The following is a 12,149-nucleotide window of genomic DNA, read 5'->3' as shown; positions in this document are numbered from 1 at the left end:
CAACCGCAAGTGCTTAAAAGCAAATTACTTTGTATTATTAAAAGGGTCAAGAGCCCAACTAAATCAAACACTGATCTCCATGATGGTCGCATCATTTTAAACAATAAATCATCCGATCCTCTGTAATTTTCAATAACAGCAGGTGTTTATCACTACTGCACAGTCATCATTTAATTAGTCACTTAATTATCTCACTAACTTTAACTCTTTGGGGACTTGGGATTTAACTTGAGACTCGTTTGTGACTTGAAAGGAATGACTTGGTTCCTCCTTTGGTGAAATCAGCTGCTGAGTTCATGGGTGGAACAAAAATATGGCTGGACTTTTACTTTCTGACCCCTGGACTTGACACCTCTGTAAATAGTACAGTTCTTATTATTAGATCTGTTAGAAGAATAGGAAGAATGGAAGTTAGAAGAACAGAAGAATATTTAAGGTCTTTCACTACATGCAGAGTAATGTCTGAATCAAATTATTTTAGATCACTGTTACCTTTTACTTAATATCTTCAAGTTCAAGTTCCATTTCAAGTAGAAAAAAAAAGATCATACATTTTTGCATTATATTCATTGAACTATGAATCAGTCTTTCCATTTCAACAAGGTTAGTACCTTTAGTTTAGTCATTAAACATTGAATGTACAGCAGAAGGGAATATGTATAACAACAACTATAGACACAGTACTGGTTGTGTCTAAAATATCACATATTATAAACCACATGCACATTACTGGAGTCCAAAATTGGAGCCACACCAGATCTGAAAGCACTTCTCAGCCTCCTCCACCATCTTCTTCTGCTCCTCTTTATTCACGTCAGTGTTTTTGTAGTAAACTCTGACCAGCTCTTCATTAAACCTTTTTGGCAGGAAACTGGACAGCTGTCAATACAAGACAAAACACACACAATGAGTTTTCTAAAACTGCTAATGTAGCAAACAAGCAAACACTGTAAACATTATGGAGCCCAGCACTGGGAAAAAAGTATCCATCTATAGTTATAATTTCAAGCCCCTGTCCATTTTGTTTACCAAAAGTACAGAATGAATGGCACCTATTTTATTATGAAATTACTTATACTTCTTATCTGGAAAATTCTGCAGTGATCTGAAATATAAAGGTTTAAGTGTGACTTTACCTGATAATCCTTAATGGCAGAAGCTTCATTGGGTTTCCTCTTGCTGTAGAAATAGACGTTTTCAATGGGGTTTTTGTCCTTCATGCCGTGATCCAGATCAACCACCTGAGTCAAAAGAGATTAACTGGTTTTTGAAGATATGAAGGCAGAGATTAAGTTTTTTGTATATACATGCAGTATAACTTACATAAACTGGTAAATCATCAGCGTTCAGAGAAACAGTGGGATCGCTAGGTTTGTACTTCTCTACTGCAGCTTTCCATGTTTCTGTCAGCTCTTCCTGATTTCACAGAGTCAGTCAGTTACTGGATTGTGTTGTTCTTGTGTACTTAAATATTGCTCATATCAGTCGAATAGTCAAACAATGTATTTCATTTTCTGTCAAACCTTTGAGATGTTTTTTTCAGTCAGTCGAGCTTCTCCAACAAACTTTGGCAGTTTTCTTCTGATGATCTTGTTCAAGATTTCTCGAGATTCCTTCAGTTTATCAGAAGTGGAGGACATGATCTGCTCAAAGATCTCATCTGATGGAAGAATAGAAGATTAATTAGCAAAAAGGTTTTATGTTGTTGTTATTGTTTTCTGCCAATGTGTAATTTGAACAATAATATATTATTTTATACACTCTACAGTATATTCTGAGACACATAATTACAAATGTCTATATACTGTAGATATATTGTAATATGCTGTTTTTTACCTTTCAGTTTATTTTATTTCTGTTTTCAGCTGACCTGTGAGTTTGCTGTATTCCTCTGCTGTTTTTATTGCTTCAGAAATCTTCAGCATATCTTCAGGTTTTCCTTCATGAAGATCACGATCAGATCGTAAGAGAGCTTCTGAAAACCTAACAGAGAAACGCAAGTTAGTGTTTTAAACTTGTACATACAGACTTTTTTTTTGTTTTTTTTGCAATTGGTTATCTACAGTGTTAAATATTGTCAGATGCATCAGATGCACAGATATCCCCTTCACAACGAACAGAGAAACTCACATGTCTTCGATGATGTTGCAGATCTTGTGCTGATAGGCCTGGCGATGGAGAGTGTATCGGGTGCGAAACATGTCATAAACATTATCAGCCTCCTGTGAAACACACAGACATCAGTGTGTCAGAGATCCCACAATCCAGTTCTCACACTGAACATTATTATTATTAAGCTGAACACACAAATAATGCTATTTAAAAGTTTAAAGTGTTTATTTGTCCATGGAATGGTAGTCAGTGGGCACCAATGTTGTTTTGACCTCACTAACTTTGTATGGACTGAAAGAACTGAAACCCCTTGAAAATATATTATTTTGTGTCCCACGGAATAAATAAAGTACTACATGAAAAAATAAAATAAAAATAATAATAAAATAAAATAAAAAAATATGGGTGGGGGGATGTATGATGACAAAATGATCACTTTTGGGTGAGCCATCACTTTGAGTTAACATGCCAATATGGTGTGCCACTGAAAGTCATTTTAACCTGAAGTTGCCAATTTTAGATTTATAAGAAATTGCCTAATAACATCAGCAGAAATCTTAAATGTGAATGGAATAGTCTTTCCTCACTTAAAATAATGATAAGCTGGACTCAAACAAAAGGCGCAACATCAAAGTTGATTCCTTCTCTATATTAGCAGAGCAGAAAACCTAACTCTTAACACCACTGTAATATTCTTCTAAAATATAGGCTAACATATTAAGTTTAAAATCTTATCACATACACCTGGGGTGGCCAATAGGGATGTCCAGATCCGATCTCGTGATCGGATATCGGGCCCGATCGCGTGGTTTCAGACTCGATCGGAATCGGATGTTACCTCCCGATCAGGACTCGGATATATATTCTCATTATTTTTTAACACATCTTTAGCTATGCGGTGGCATAGAGTTAGATCCTTTTGACTCCACACAGAAACAGCAACGTGTGCGGCATGACATCACTTTGTTTTCAAGAGATGGTGTGAATAAATATAGATTCAAACTCAAAGAAACAGGATAGTCTGTGCATGACCTGATATTTCATTCGGACCCAGAATACAGCGAGATGAACATCACAGAGCGCTAAACTCTCATGCAGTGTGCGTTTCATTCATACTAGAAGCCGGAGCGCGCTCTCACGCTGATAGTCATATCTGGAAACTCCTAATATGGACAAAAGCGTCCAGCTATCGCTGTGGTTTTCACAGGATAACAGAAACTTATGCAAACACGAAGACATTAATATACGAACAAGACAATAAATTGTTTTTCAAGTCATCTCCAGCAGGTGATAAATAAAGTATATGAACAATGCAGTGCTAATTGACATAGCATGTATTACAGTATAGAAACTATTCTGCCTTATTATGTGATAAACAGTGTTTGTAGTATATAAACAAATCATTATTATTTGTTATTGTCCAGCATTTAAAGATTTCTAAGCCAATTAAAAGCTAGAAAATAAGAGAAAAATTTTAATTACCTATACTACCAGTCAGAAGTTTTTGACCAGTAAGCTTGTTAATGTTTTTTTTAAAGAAGTCTCTTCTGTTCACCAAGCCTGCATTTATTTGATCAAAAGTACAGCGAAACAGTACAATTTTGAAATATTTTTACTAGCCTATTTAAAATAGCTGTTTTATATTTGAATATATTTCAAAATGTAATTTATTGAACATCCTGGATCTGTTTTTTCGGTCTTCTTTATTCTTTTTTAAATGTATTATAGAAGTATCGGATCGGGACTCGGTATCGGCAGATACTCAAAATCAAATGACTCGGACTCGGACTCGAGGGCAAAAAAACCTGATCGGGACATCCCTAGTGGCCAACGTCGGTCCTGGAGAGCCACAGTCTTGCAGAGTTTTGTTTCAATCTTAATAAAAACTCACTGAAGCCATATATGCAGTATGGGTTAATTATAAATAATAGTGTGATGATTGAATCACGCACCTTGTCTCTGAAGCAGATGTGATTTCTCCCGTTCACTTCACAGACTCGAGCAAACTTCAGTAGACGCTGATGATCAAAACTGTTTCGTATGCCAAGGTGATGACAGTCTCTGCAAAATTCAGTATATGGAAATAAATTTGAGACACAAATGACTTCATGTCTGTTTGGCTGTGGTTTGTGTTTGATCTGGTACCTTTATTTCACACTAACCTACTGTAACAAGATAATAAGACGAGGTCCAATTTGAGCTTTCAGTACATACTAGTGATGTTCGATTCTTGAACGAATTGCTCTTTTGAGCTGGTTCTCAGGAAGTAACCGGTTCAGCCGGTTCACACAATCGAACAGAATCAACCTTTCGTTACCGGTTGATGACGCAGGACGCACAGCCGAAGTATTATGTCCAACTAAAAAAGAACCGAATGAGCAGAGGTGTCAAGTCCAGGGGTCAGAAAGTAAAAGTCCTGCCATATTTTTGTTCCACCCATGAACTCAGCAGCTGATTTCACCAGAGGAGGAACCAAGTCATTCCTTTCAAGTCACAAACTAGTCTCAAGTCAAATCCCAAGTCCTCAAAGAGTTAAAGTCAATGAGACAATTAAGAGACTAATTAAATGATGATTGTGCATTAGTGATGAACACCTGCCATTATTGTGTGTTACAGAGGATCAGATGCTGATGTTTTATTGGTTAAACTGATGCCACCATCATGGAGATCAGTGTTTGCTTCAGTTGGGCTCTTGACCTTTGGCTTCTTGTGTTAGGTATTTCCCTGTAAAAGTACATGTGCTGTTATAAAGCAGTGCGATCAGTGCTGTGCAGAAAACCATTACTAGCTGGTTTTACATGACAAAGTAATTGTTAGGCATCAGTCTGTTTATTTCCAAACAAAGTTTATTTCATTTAACATATGTTCAGTTTATTTTTAATAACCTACCTTGTGGAACTGCCACATGCAAATAAACCGTTGGTATAATAGTTATAATGAAATAATTTGAAATCTAATGTATGTAATGACTATATATATATTTTTTTTTTAATCTTGTCCTACTAAGACGCACAGACATCATGACCCAGCATATGAATCTCAACAATGGTGACAATCAACAAAACTCTTCAAGCTGAAGTGCATGCTGGGTAACACCATAGTAAAACTCCCATCAAGGACTGTAGCATGAATAATTTTGTCACCACTGTTGAGGATCATATGATAAGTGTTCATGTCTAAAATCCTGAGCCTGTATAAGTTTTCCCCCAATATTTAAGCATTGCAATAATATTTGTTTATTAGGACTTTTTTGTAGTCCAGAAATAGCTGTACATCATGTAACAAACCAAAGAGAGACACCCTCATGGTGTTCATTAAATGTTTTAGATAAAAAAGAGCAATTTAATTTAGCAATTCAGCAATGTGTTAATGTTTACTATGTAACACAACCGCAAGTGCTTAAAAGCAAATTACTTTGTATTATTAAAAGGGTCAAGAGCCCAACTAAATCAAACACTGACCTCCATGATGGTCGCATCATTTTAAACAATAAATCATCCCGATCCTCTGTAATTTTCAATAACAGCAGGTGTTTATCACTACTGCACAGTCATCATTTAATTAGTCACTTAATTATCTCACTAACTTTAACTCTTTGGGGACTTGGGATTTAACTTGAGACTCGTTTGTGACTTGAAAGGAATGACTTGGTTCCTCCTCTGGTGAAATCAGCTGCTGAGTTCATGGGTGGAACAAAAATATGGCAGGACTTTTACTTTCTGACCCCTGGACTTGACACCTCTGATGAAAGGCAATAATCAGCTATACGCATTCACACAAATAACTTTTTTATTTGAATGTTTCAATATGTGTTAACACACATAACTTTATTTGAATGATTCAATGATACAGCATTTGCATGAGTGGTTAGAAAATTAATGTATAGTGACATCATTGCTTGATTACGTCAGGAACCAATGAATCGTCTTTTTGATCCAGTTCAGTGAGCGGGACTGTCCGGAAAGAACTGGTGCACGTAAATGAATCGGACTTTGCATCACTAGTACAAACAAATCATAACAATATTTCACAGCTCAGGATAGTCACTAATGAAGATTTGAGATTGTTCTTTTCATTGATGCAAATTTCATGCAGCTCTACACTCACTAGTCAGATCACATTTATGACTAAGGTGATTGGCTCAAAAAGTTAATATAGATGCTAGATTATTGCAGCATCCTCCCAAAATGTCAGATAATACTTACCGTGCAAAATAGTCCCATTTGTCTACATCAATCCCATTCTGTTTATTTGCCACAATCTCATACAGGAAGGATTTTTCTTCATCTCTGCCTTGATTTGTCCACTGAAAAGACAAGCATATCCGGTTCACTTTAACTTTCCATTGAAGGTTATAAGTCAATCTGTTTTATTAACCTGGAGCAGAGTTAAACAGTTGTGTATCAGATTCATGCATTTGGTCTTTAAAGGTGGGGGTATGTATTTTTTCAAAAACAATTTAGAAAACCGAGTCGGGCCGAGTACCAAAACAAACTTGTAGCCACTCAGCAGTAAGGGGCGTGTCTACTCATGATGTGGAGGAGAGAGAGCTCAGTGCAGGACAGACATTAGCTGAGCTGATCAACGAAAGAAAGATAGAGATGGCGGATAAAAAACAAAATAGGAAAAAGTCTGCGGAACAAAATATAGCTTACGATAAGGAAAGAAGTAGGACTCGTGTAAATTTCAGATCAGCTTTCCAGCGCTGGAGAGAACACAAGGAGTGGGAAGGCTTGCGATTGGATGCAGAGGTTGCTTTGCTTCTTCTCGATAGGTGAGTAACATTGGTTTTGCTTTGTTTCACAGAACGAATATATGCTGGCTTTTGCTTGAATATGCTTGTGAGTCATGTTCGTTTGTTTGTTCATCTGCAATCATATTGTCGTTTCCTTCAGCTGTGATAGACAAATTCATATCCACACCCTATAAGCCTGCAGTGTCTAAACCTGCTCCACTTTCCATTTTAAGCTTCAGCTCCCAAAGTATGTCAGAAAAGTAAAATAATATGTACAGCATATTCCACCATAACCACTAATAACTCCTAACCTTAGGGTTGTGGGTTCAAATCTCAGGCCGGCAATACCACGACTGACGTGCCCTTTAGCAAGGCACCGAACCCCAAATGGCACCTGAGGAGCAGTTTGGGGTTCAGTGCCTTGCTCAAGGGCACCTCAGTCATGGTATTGCCAGCCCGAGATTTGAACCCACAACCCTAAGGTTAGGAGTCAAACTCTATAACCACTAGGCCACGACTTCATACAATACATACACTTTGTGTATTGTTCTTTTTACACATGTTGTTATCCGTAACATGGAAGCCATGAACTGCAACATGAAAAAAATAAATAAATAAATCAACGTAGGGGAAAAACAAAATGTAGTGCGATGTAGTGAGATCCTTCCAGAGCCCGAAGTCTGAAGACTTTCTCTCTCTCCTCGAAATTTTTTTTTTCTCTCTCTTCAAAACTTTTTTTTCCTCTCTACTACGAGATTAAGACACTATGCATATTTTTTTCTCATACCTTTTTTTTCATGTTGCAAATCAAGAATTACAGTAGTATTCCTGTATGTGATGCAGTGCCGTCTAAGGGCCTGAAGATTACAGGCAACCAGTATGGTTTTCCGGCCTTGACCCTTACGCACCGAGATTGATATTATGCACTGAAGATGATGATAACTTCAAAGTCTTTACAATTTTTCTCTGAGAAACTCCTTTCTGATATTGCTTCACTATTTTTCGCCGCAGCATTGGGGGAATTGGTGATCGTCTGCCCATCTTGACTTCTGAGAGACACTGCCACTCTGAGAGGCTCTTTTTATACCCAATCATGTTGCCAATTGACCTAATAAGTTGCAAATTGGTCCTCCAGCTGTTCCTTATATGTACATTTAACTTTTCTGGCCTCTTATTGATACCTGTTCCAACTTTTTTGGAATGTGTAGCTCTCATGAGATCCAAAATGAGCCAATAATTGGCATGACATTTCAAAATGTCTCATTTTCAACATTTGATATGTTATCTATATTCTATTGTGAATAAAATATAAGTTTATGAGATTTGTAAATTATTCTATTCCTTTTTTACTCATAATTTATACAGTGTCCCAACTTTTTTTGGAATCGGGTTTGTATATACAAATGAAATTCTTTGCATAATTTGCTGAAAGTTTCTGTTCTATGTGTAGTTCTAATTTTGATCATTTTATTATGAAAATGGATGTTATAAATTAAATTAAAATTTACTATTACCCAACACTCAATTTTCGTCACCCCACCTGTCAGACCAGAGTTTCATCCCTGACCTGGGGTATCAGTTTGTACCTCTGAGGTTTTTGCCCCTTCGATTAACTCTTTAATGAAGGTGATGTCTTTATCATACAGTCCATATTCTTTCAACACGTCTTCATTCTCAGCCTTCAGACTCTTCACAATGTCATCGAACATCTGAATTGACATCTGCTCATGCTGCAGTAAAGACACACAGACAGATGAAACCATAAACATATATAGTACAGATTCATTGCTGAACTGAACTCCACTGTGTGCATGAGGATGTCACTGTAGGAACAATTATGATATTATTAAGTTGTTTGCAATAAATTGACATATTGCAAAATGCATCAGTTTGATAACATTTTTTATGTACAGCCAGAATCAGAAACTTTTTAAATTTAATGGAACACATTTTTAAAATATACTGATAAACATTATGAAACACAATTGTTGATGACCCCAAGCTCACCTTCCACTTTTCAGGGATGTCATCAGGCAGACCTAAGAAAAAGAATAAATTCTCAAGTGGTTTGCAATTCATACTTTGTACATGAACAAAATATTTCAGATACATTTACCAGATGTACAAATAAAACAGCTTGAATACAGCATGTCCAAATGCAAATATGATAGCTGCATATCCAAATGTAATAAAGACTCAAGTAAGAATTGTACATGTCTGCATATTTTTCTGTATATTTCCATCATTTCACACTGGCACTTACCTCTACTATGTTTTATTTTTTTGGCTTCAGGAATAACAAGACAATCAAATACATGAGAAAATGGACCATGACCTAAAAATAAAAATAACAATTATTTATTTATTTATACAGCTTTTTGATTTGTTTTACGTCTTTAATTGTAATGTGTGATACCTGAATCGAAATTGCGTTTTCTTCCCATATTTCTAATATTAATATGATACTAGATGTAAGAGTTATATTTTTTAAACCAGTAGTATCTTCTTGTTTTTCAAATTTTTACTGTACACTGTAAAACCCGACAAGTAACTTAACTCAAACCGTTTGAGTAAACAGATATCATTAAAAACCTGACAAATTAGGTTTACTCAAACCATTTGTGGAAACCGATTGCCTTAAAACATTTAAGTTTTAAAACTAATAGTTGTGAGTACTCTGAACTTAATTCAGTTGGGTTCACTGAAAGAAGATATACATTGCAATTAAGTAATTAAGTGATTAATTGAGTGATAATTGAGCTTTAGTGATGAACACCTGCTGTTAACAAACAGAATCACTGAAGAAAAGAGAGAAAGGAACAACAGCTGACTTCAGACACAGCCTCACTCAAACCTGACAAGTTATGTTAACTCAAACCCTTTGAGGAAACCGATTGCCTTGAACCATTTAAGTTGTAAAACTAAAAGTTATGAGTACTCTGAACCTAATTCAGTTTAGTTCAGAAAAAGAGGCTGTACATTTGCAATTAAGTAATTAAGTAATTAACTGAGTGATAATTGTGAATTAGTGATGAACAGCTGCTGTTAACAAACAGAATCACTGAAGAAAAGAGAAACACAAGAACTACTACAACTGACTTCAGACACAGCCTTAGATGAAATCAACTGAAATAAAATACATTAAATCTCTCAAGATCTGATTAAAAAACCCCACAAACAGCATCACCAGCTGCACTTATTAATAACCAGACTGACTTTATTTCTGTCAGACGTCTACAGAAGATCTTATTGAGAATTATCTAAGGTTTAGATGTTGATTTATTGTTTCATTTGAAGTAACCATGTTAGAGATCAGTGTTTGCTTTAGTTGGGCTCTTGACCCTTGACTTTTGTCTTAGTTCTTATTCTGGCTATTAGGACCTTATGTTTCTAAAACATATTTGTTCTAAATTAAAAGCCCAGAAAAACTATCATCGGGTGTTACACAAAAACACAATGGCTACTTTTATCCAAAGCAACTTATAGTCTTTTCAGGAAAAAAAAAATTCCTAACCTGTATCTAGGTGTTAGTCGTTATACTGTATATTGGTGAAGATAATCATCAATAATTGAACTGCTGGAGTATAGTCTCTGATGAAACAAATGTTGAGTAATTACTTTGATTATAGTAAATGTGATTCTAAGAGCCAGTGGTTCTGTGATAATTAGTTAATATAAAGACTTTCCAAACAGTTTGGTATTCAACTGTGCCAATTAGTCACACACAGACATCAATAATCATCATATGAACCTCAACAATGTTGACCCTAAAAATATAATGCAGCAGAGCATGCTGGGAGCCATGGATGATATTTGTACTACAATAGTACCCAGCATGCATTGCAGCATTATTTTTTTCGTCACCATTGTTGAGGTTCATATTCTGATTATTGATGTCTGTGTGTGACTATTTGCTGTCATAGAAAAAAAATGTATAAGCACAAGATTTTTGAAAAGTCCTTCTGATTGTGACAGAACCACTGGCTCTTTGAATGATTTTCATTGTAATCATCCGGAAAAATTTATAGAACACCTGTTTAGTCTGATTTTTGACTCTGAACAACTCCATCATTGATGACTGTCATCATCGATATGCTGTATAACAAACAATATCTGATAATATTCTCTCTATGTTTTTAAGTTATAACAAACAAGTCTCAAAAACACACGGATACAACAATCAGAGAAAAAAAAAACTGAGACAGAAGTTAAGGGTCAAGAGCCCAACTAAAGCAAACACTGATCTCTAACATGGTTACTTCAAATGAAACAATAAATCAACATCTAAACCTTAGATAATTCTCAATAAGATCTTCTGTAGACGTCTGACAGAAATAAAGTCAGTCTGGTTATTAATAAGTGGAGCTGGTGATGCTGTTTAATGGTTGTTTAATCAGATCTTGAGAGATTTAATGTATTTTATTTCAGTAGATTTCATCTAAGGCTGTGTCTGAAGTCAGTTGTAGTAGTTCTTGTGTTTCTCTTCTTTTCACTGATTCTGTTTGTTAACAGCAGCTGTTCATCAGTAATTCACAATTATCACTCAATTAATCACTTAATTACTTAATTGAAAAGTTTTAAAACTTACATGGTTTAAATCAAGGCAATCGATTTACTCAAACGGTTAGAGTTAAGTTTACTTGTCAGGTTTTACAGTGTACGTTAGGGGTGAGCAATCTGAAAATTTTATATTATGATCGATCTTGAAAACATCCACAATCTACTGAACTAAGAAATCTAAATTCTTCTACATCACTGCCTGTTTAGCCCCTCCAACTGATTCACACACTAGTGAAATAACGAGAGAGGCAAACACAGATCTACGCAGACACCAAACGATAAAGATGCTCCAAAGACAACAAGACACTGTTCAATGCCAAGCTGTGTAAAAACCGTCTTTGCATCACCTTCCTTCTGATTCAAGCATTAGGAAACAGTAGATGAAGTTGCAGACTGCATCTGTAAGAACTCTGTCCTTTGTTCACTTCATTTTACCATGGATTCGTTTGTAAACAAAGTGCAATTTTACTCAGGATTTCCAGAAAGATTGAATCTAAAAGACCTGGTGTATCTGACAGTAATGTAATACCACACAATTGTGAGTAACTGTTTTTATTGCCTGCTCACTATTGCTTTGTCTCTTATTTTAGATTGTTAACCTAATCTATGAAGGATATTGGCTGTTAAAAAACACAACAGTTAGCCAATCACAGCAGTGGGTATTTACTTCTGAGTCTGCGATCTGCCATGCCTATTCAAACAGAGTGTTCTGATGAGGGGGTCAAAACAGGATAGAAAATAG

The 12,149-nt window shown here is 35.7% G+C and overlaps 1 protein-coding gene across 1 annotated transcript in view; it reads right to left on the bottom strand.

Moving 5' to 3' along the window:
- Positions 1-531: 531 nt before the first annotated feature.
- The window catches only part of LOC132142075 (deoxynucleoside triphosphate triphosphohydrolase SAMHD1-like), a 29,444-nt gene continuing 17,826 nt past the window's right edge, over positions 532-12,149 (bottom strand). The window contains exons 5-15 of the mRNA XM_059551713.1: positions 9,111-9,182; positions 8,855-8,886; positions 8,434-8,577; positions 6,318-6,418; positions 4,065-4,173; positions 2,131-2,222; positions 1,871-1,983; positions 1,524-1,660; positions 1,324-1,416; positions 1,137-1,241; positions 532-879 (exon numbers count right to left, since the gene is read on the bottom strand). Coding sequence (XP_059407696.1) covers positions 727-879; positions 1,137-1,241; positions 1,324-1,416; positions 1,524-1,660; positions 1,871-1,983; positions 2,131-2,222; positions 4,065-4,173; positions 6,318-6,418; positions 8,434-8,577; positions 8,855-8,886; positions 9,111-9,182 — 1,151 coding nt within the window. The 3' untranslated portion in view covers positions 532-726. The remainder of the gene's footprint in view (positions 880-1,136; positions 1,242-1,323; positions 1,417-1,523; positions 1,661-1,870; positions 1,984-2,130; positions 2,223-4,064; positions 4,174-6,317; positions 6,419-8,433; positions 8,578-8,854; positions 8,887-9,110; positions 9,183-12,149) is intronic.

The sequence above is a fragment of the Carassius carassius genome, chromosome 6 (genome assembly GCF_963082965.1).
Source record: "Carassius carassius chromosome 6, fCarCar2.1, whole genome shotgun sequence".
Taxonomy (NCBI): Eukaryota; Metazoa; Chordata; class Actinopteri; order Cypriniformes; family Cyprinidae; genus Carassius; species Carassius carassius.
The sequence above is the reverse complement of the archived record's forward strand: the minus strand, read 5'-3'. Positions and strand labels throughout refer to the sequence as shown.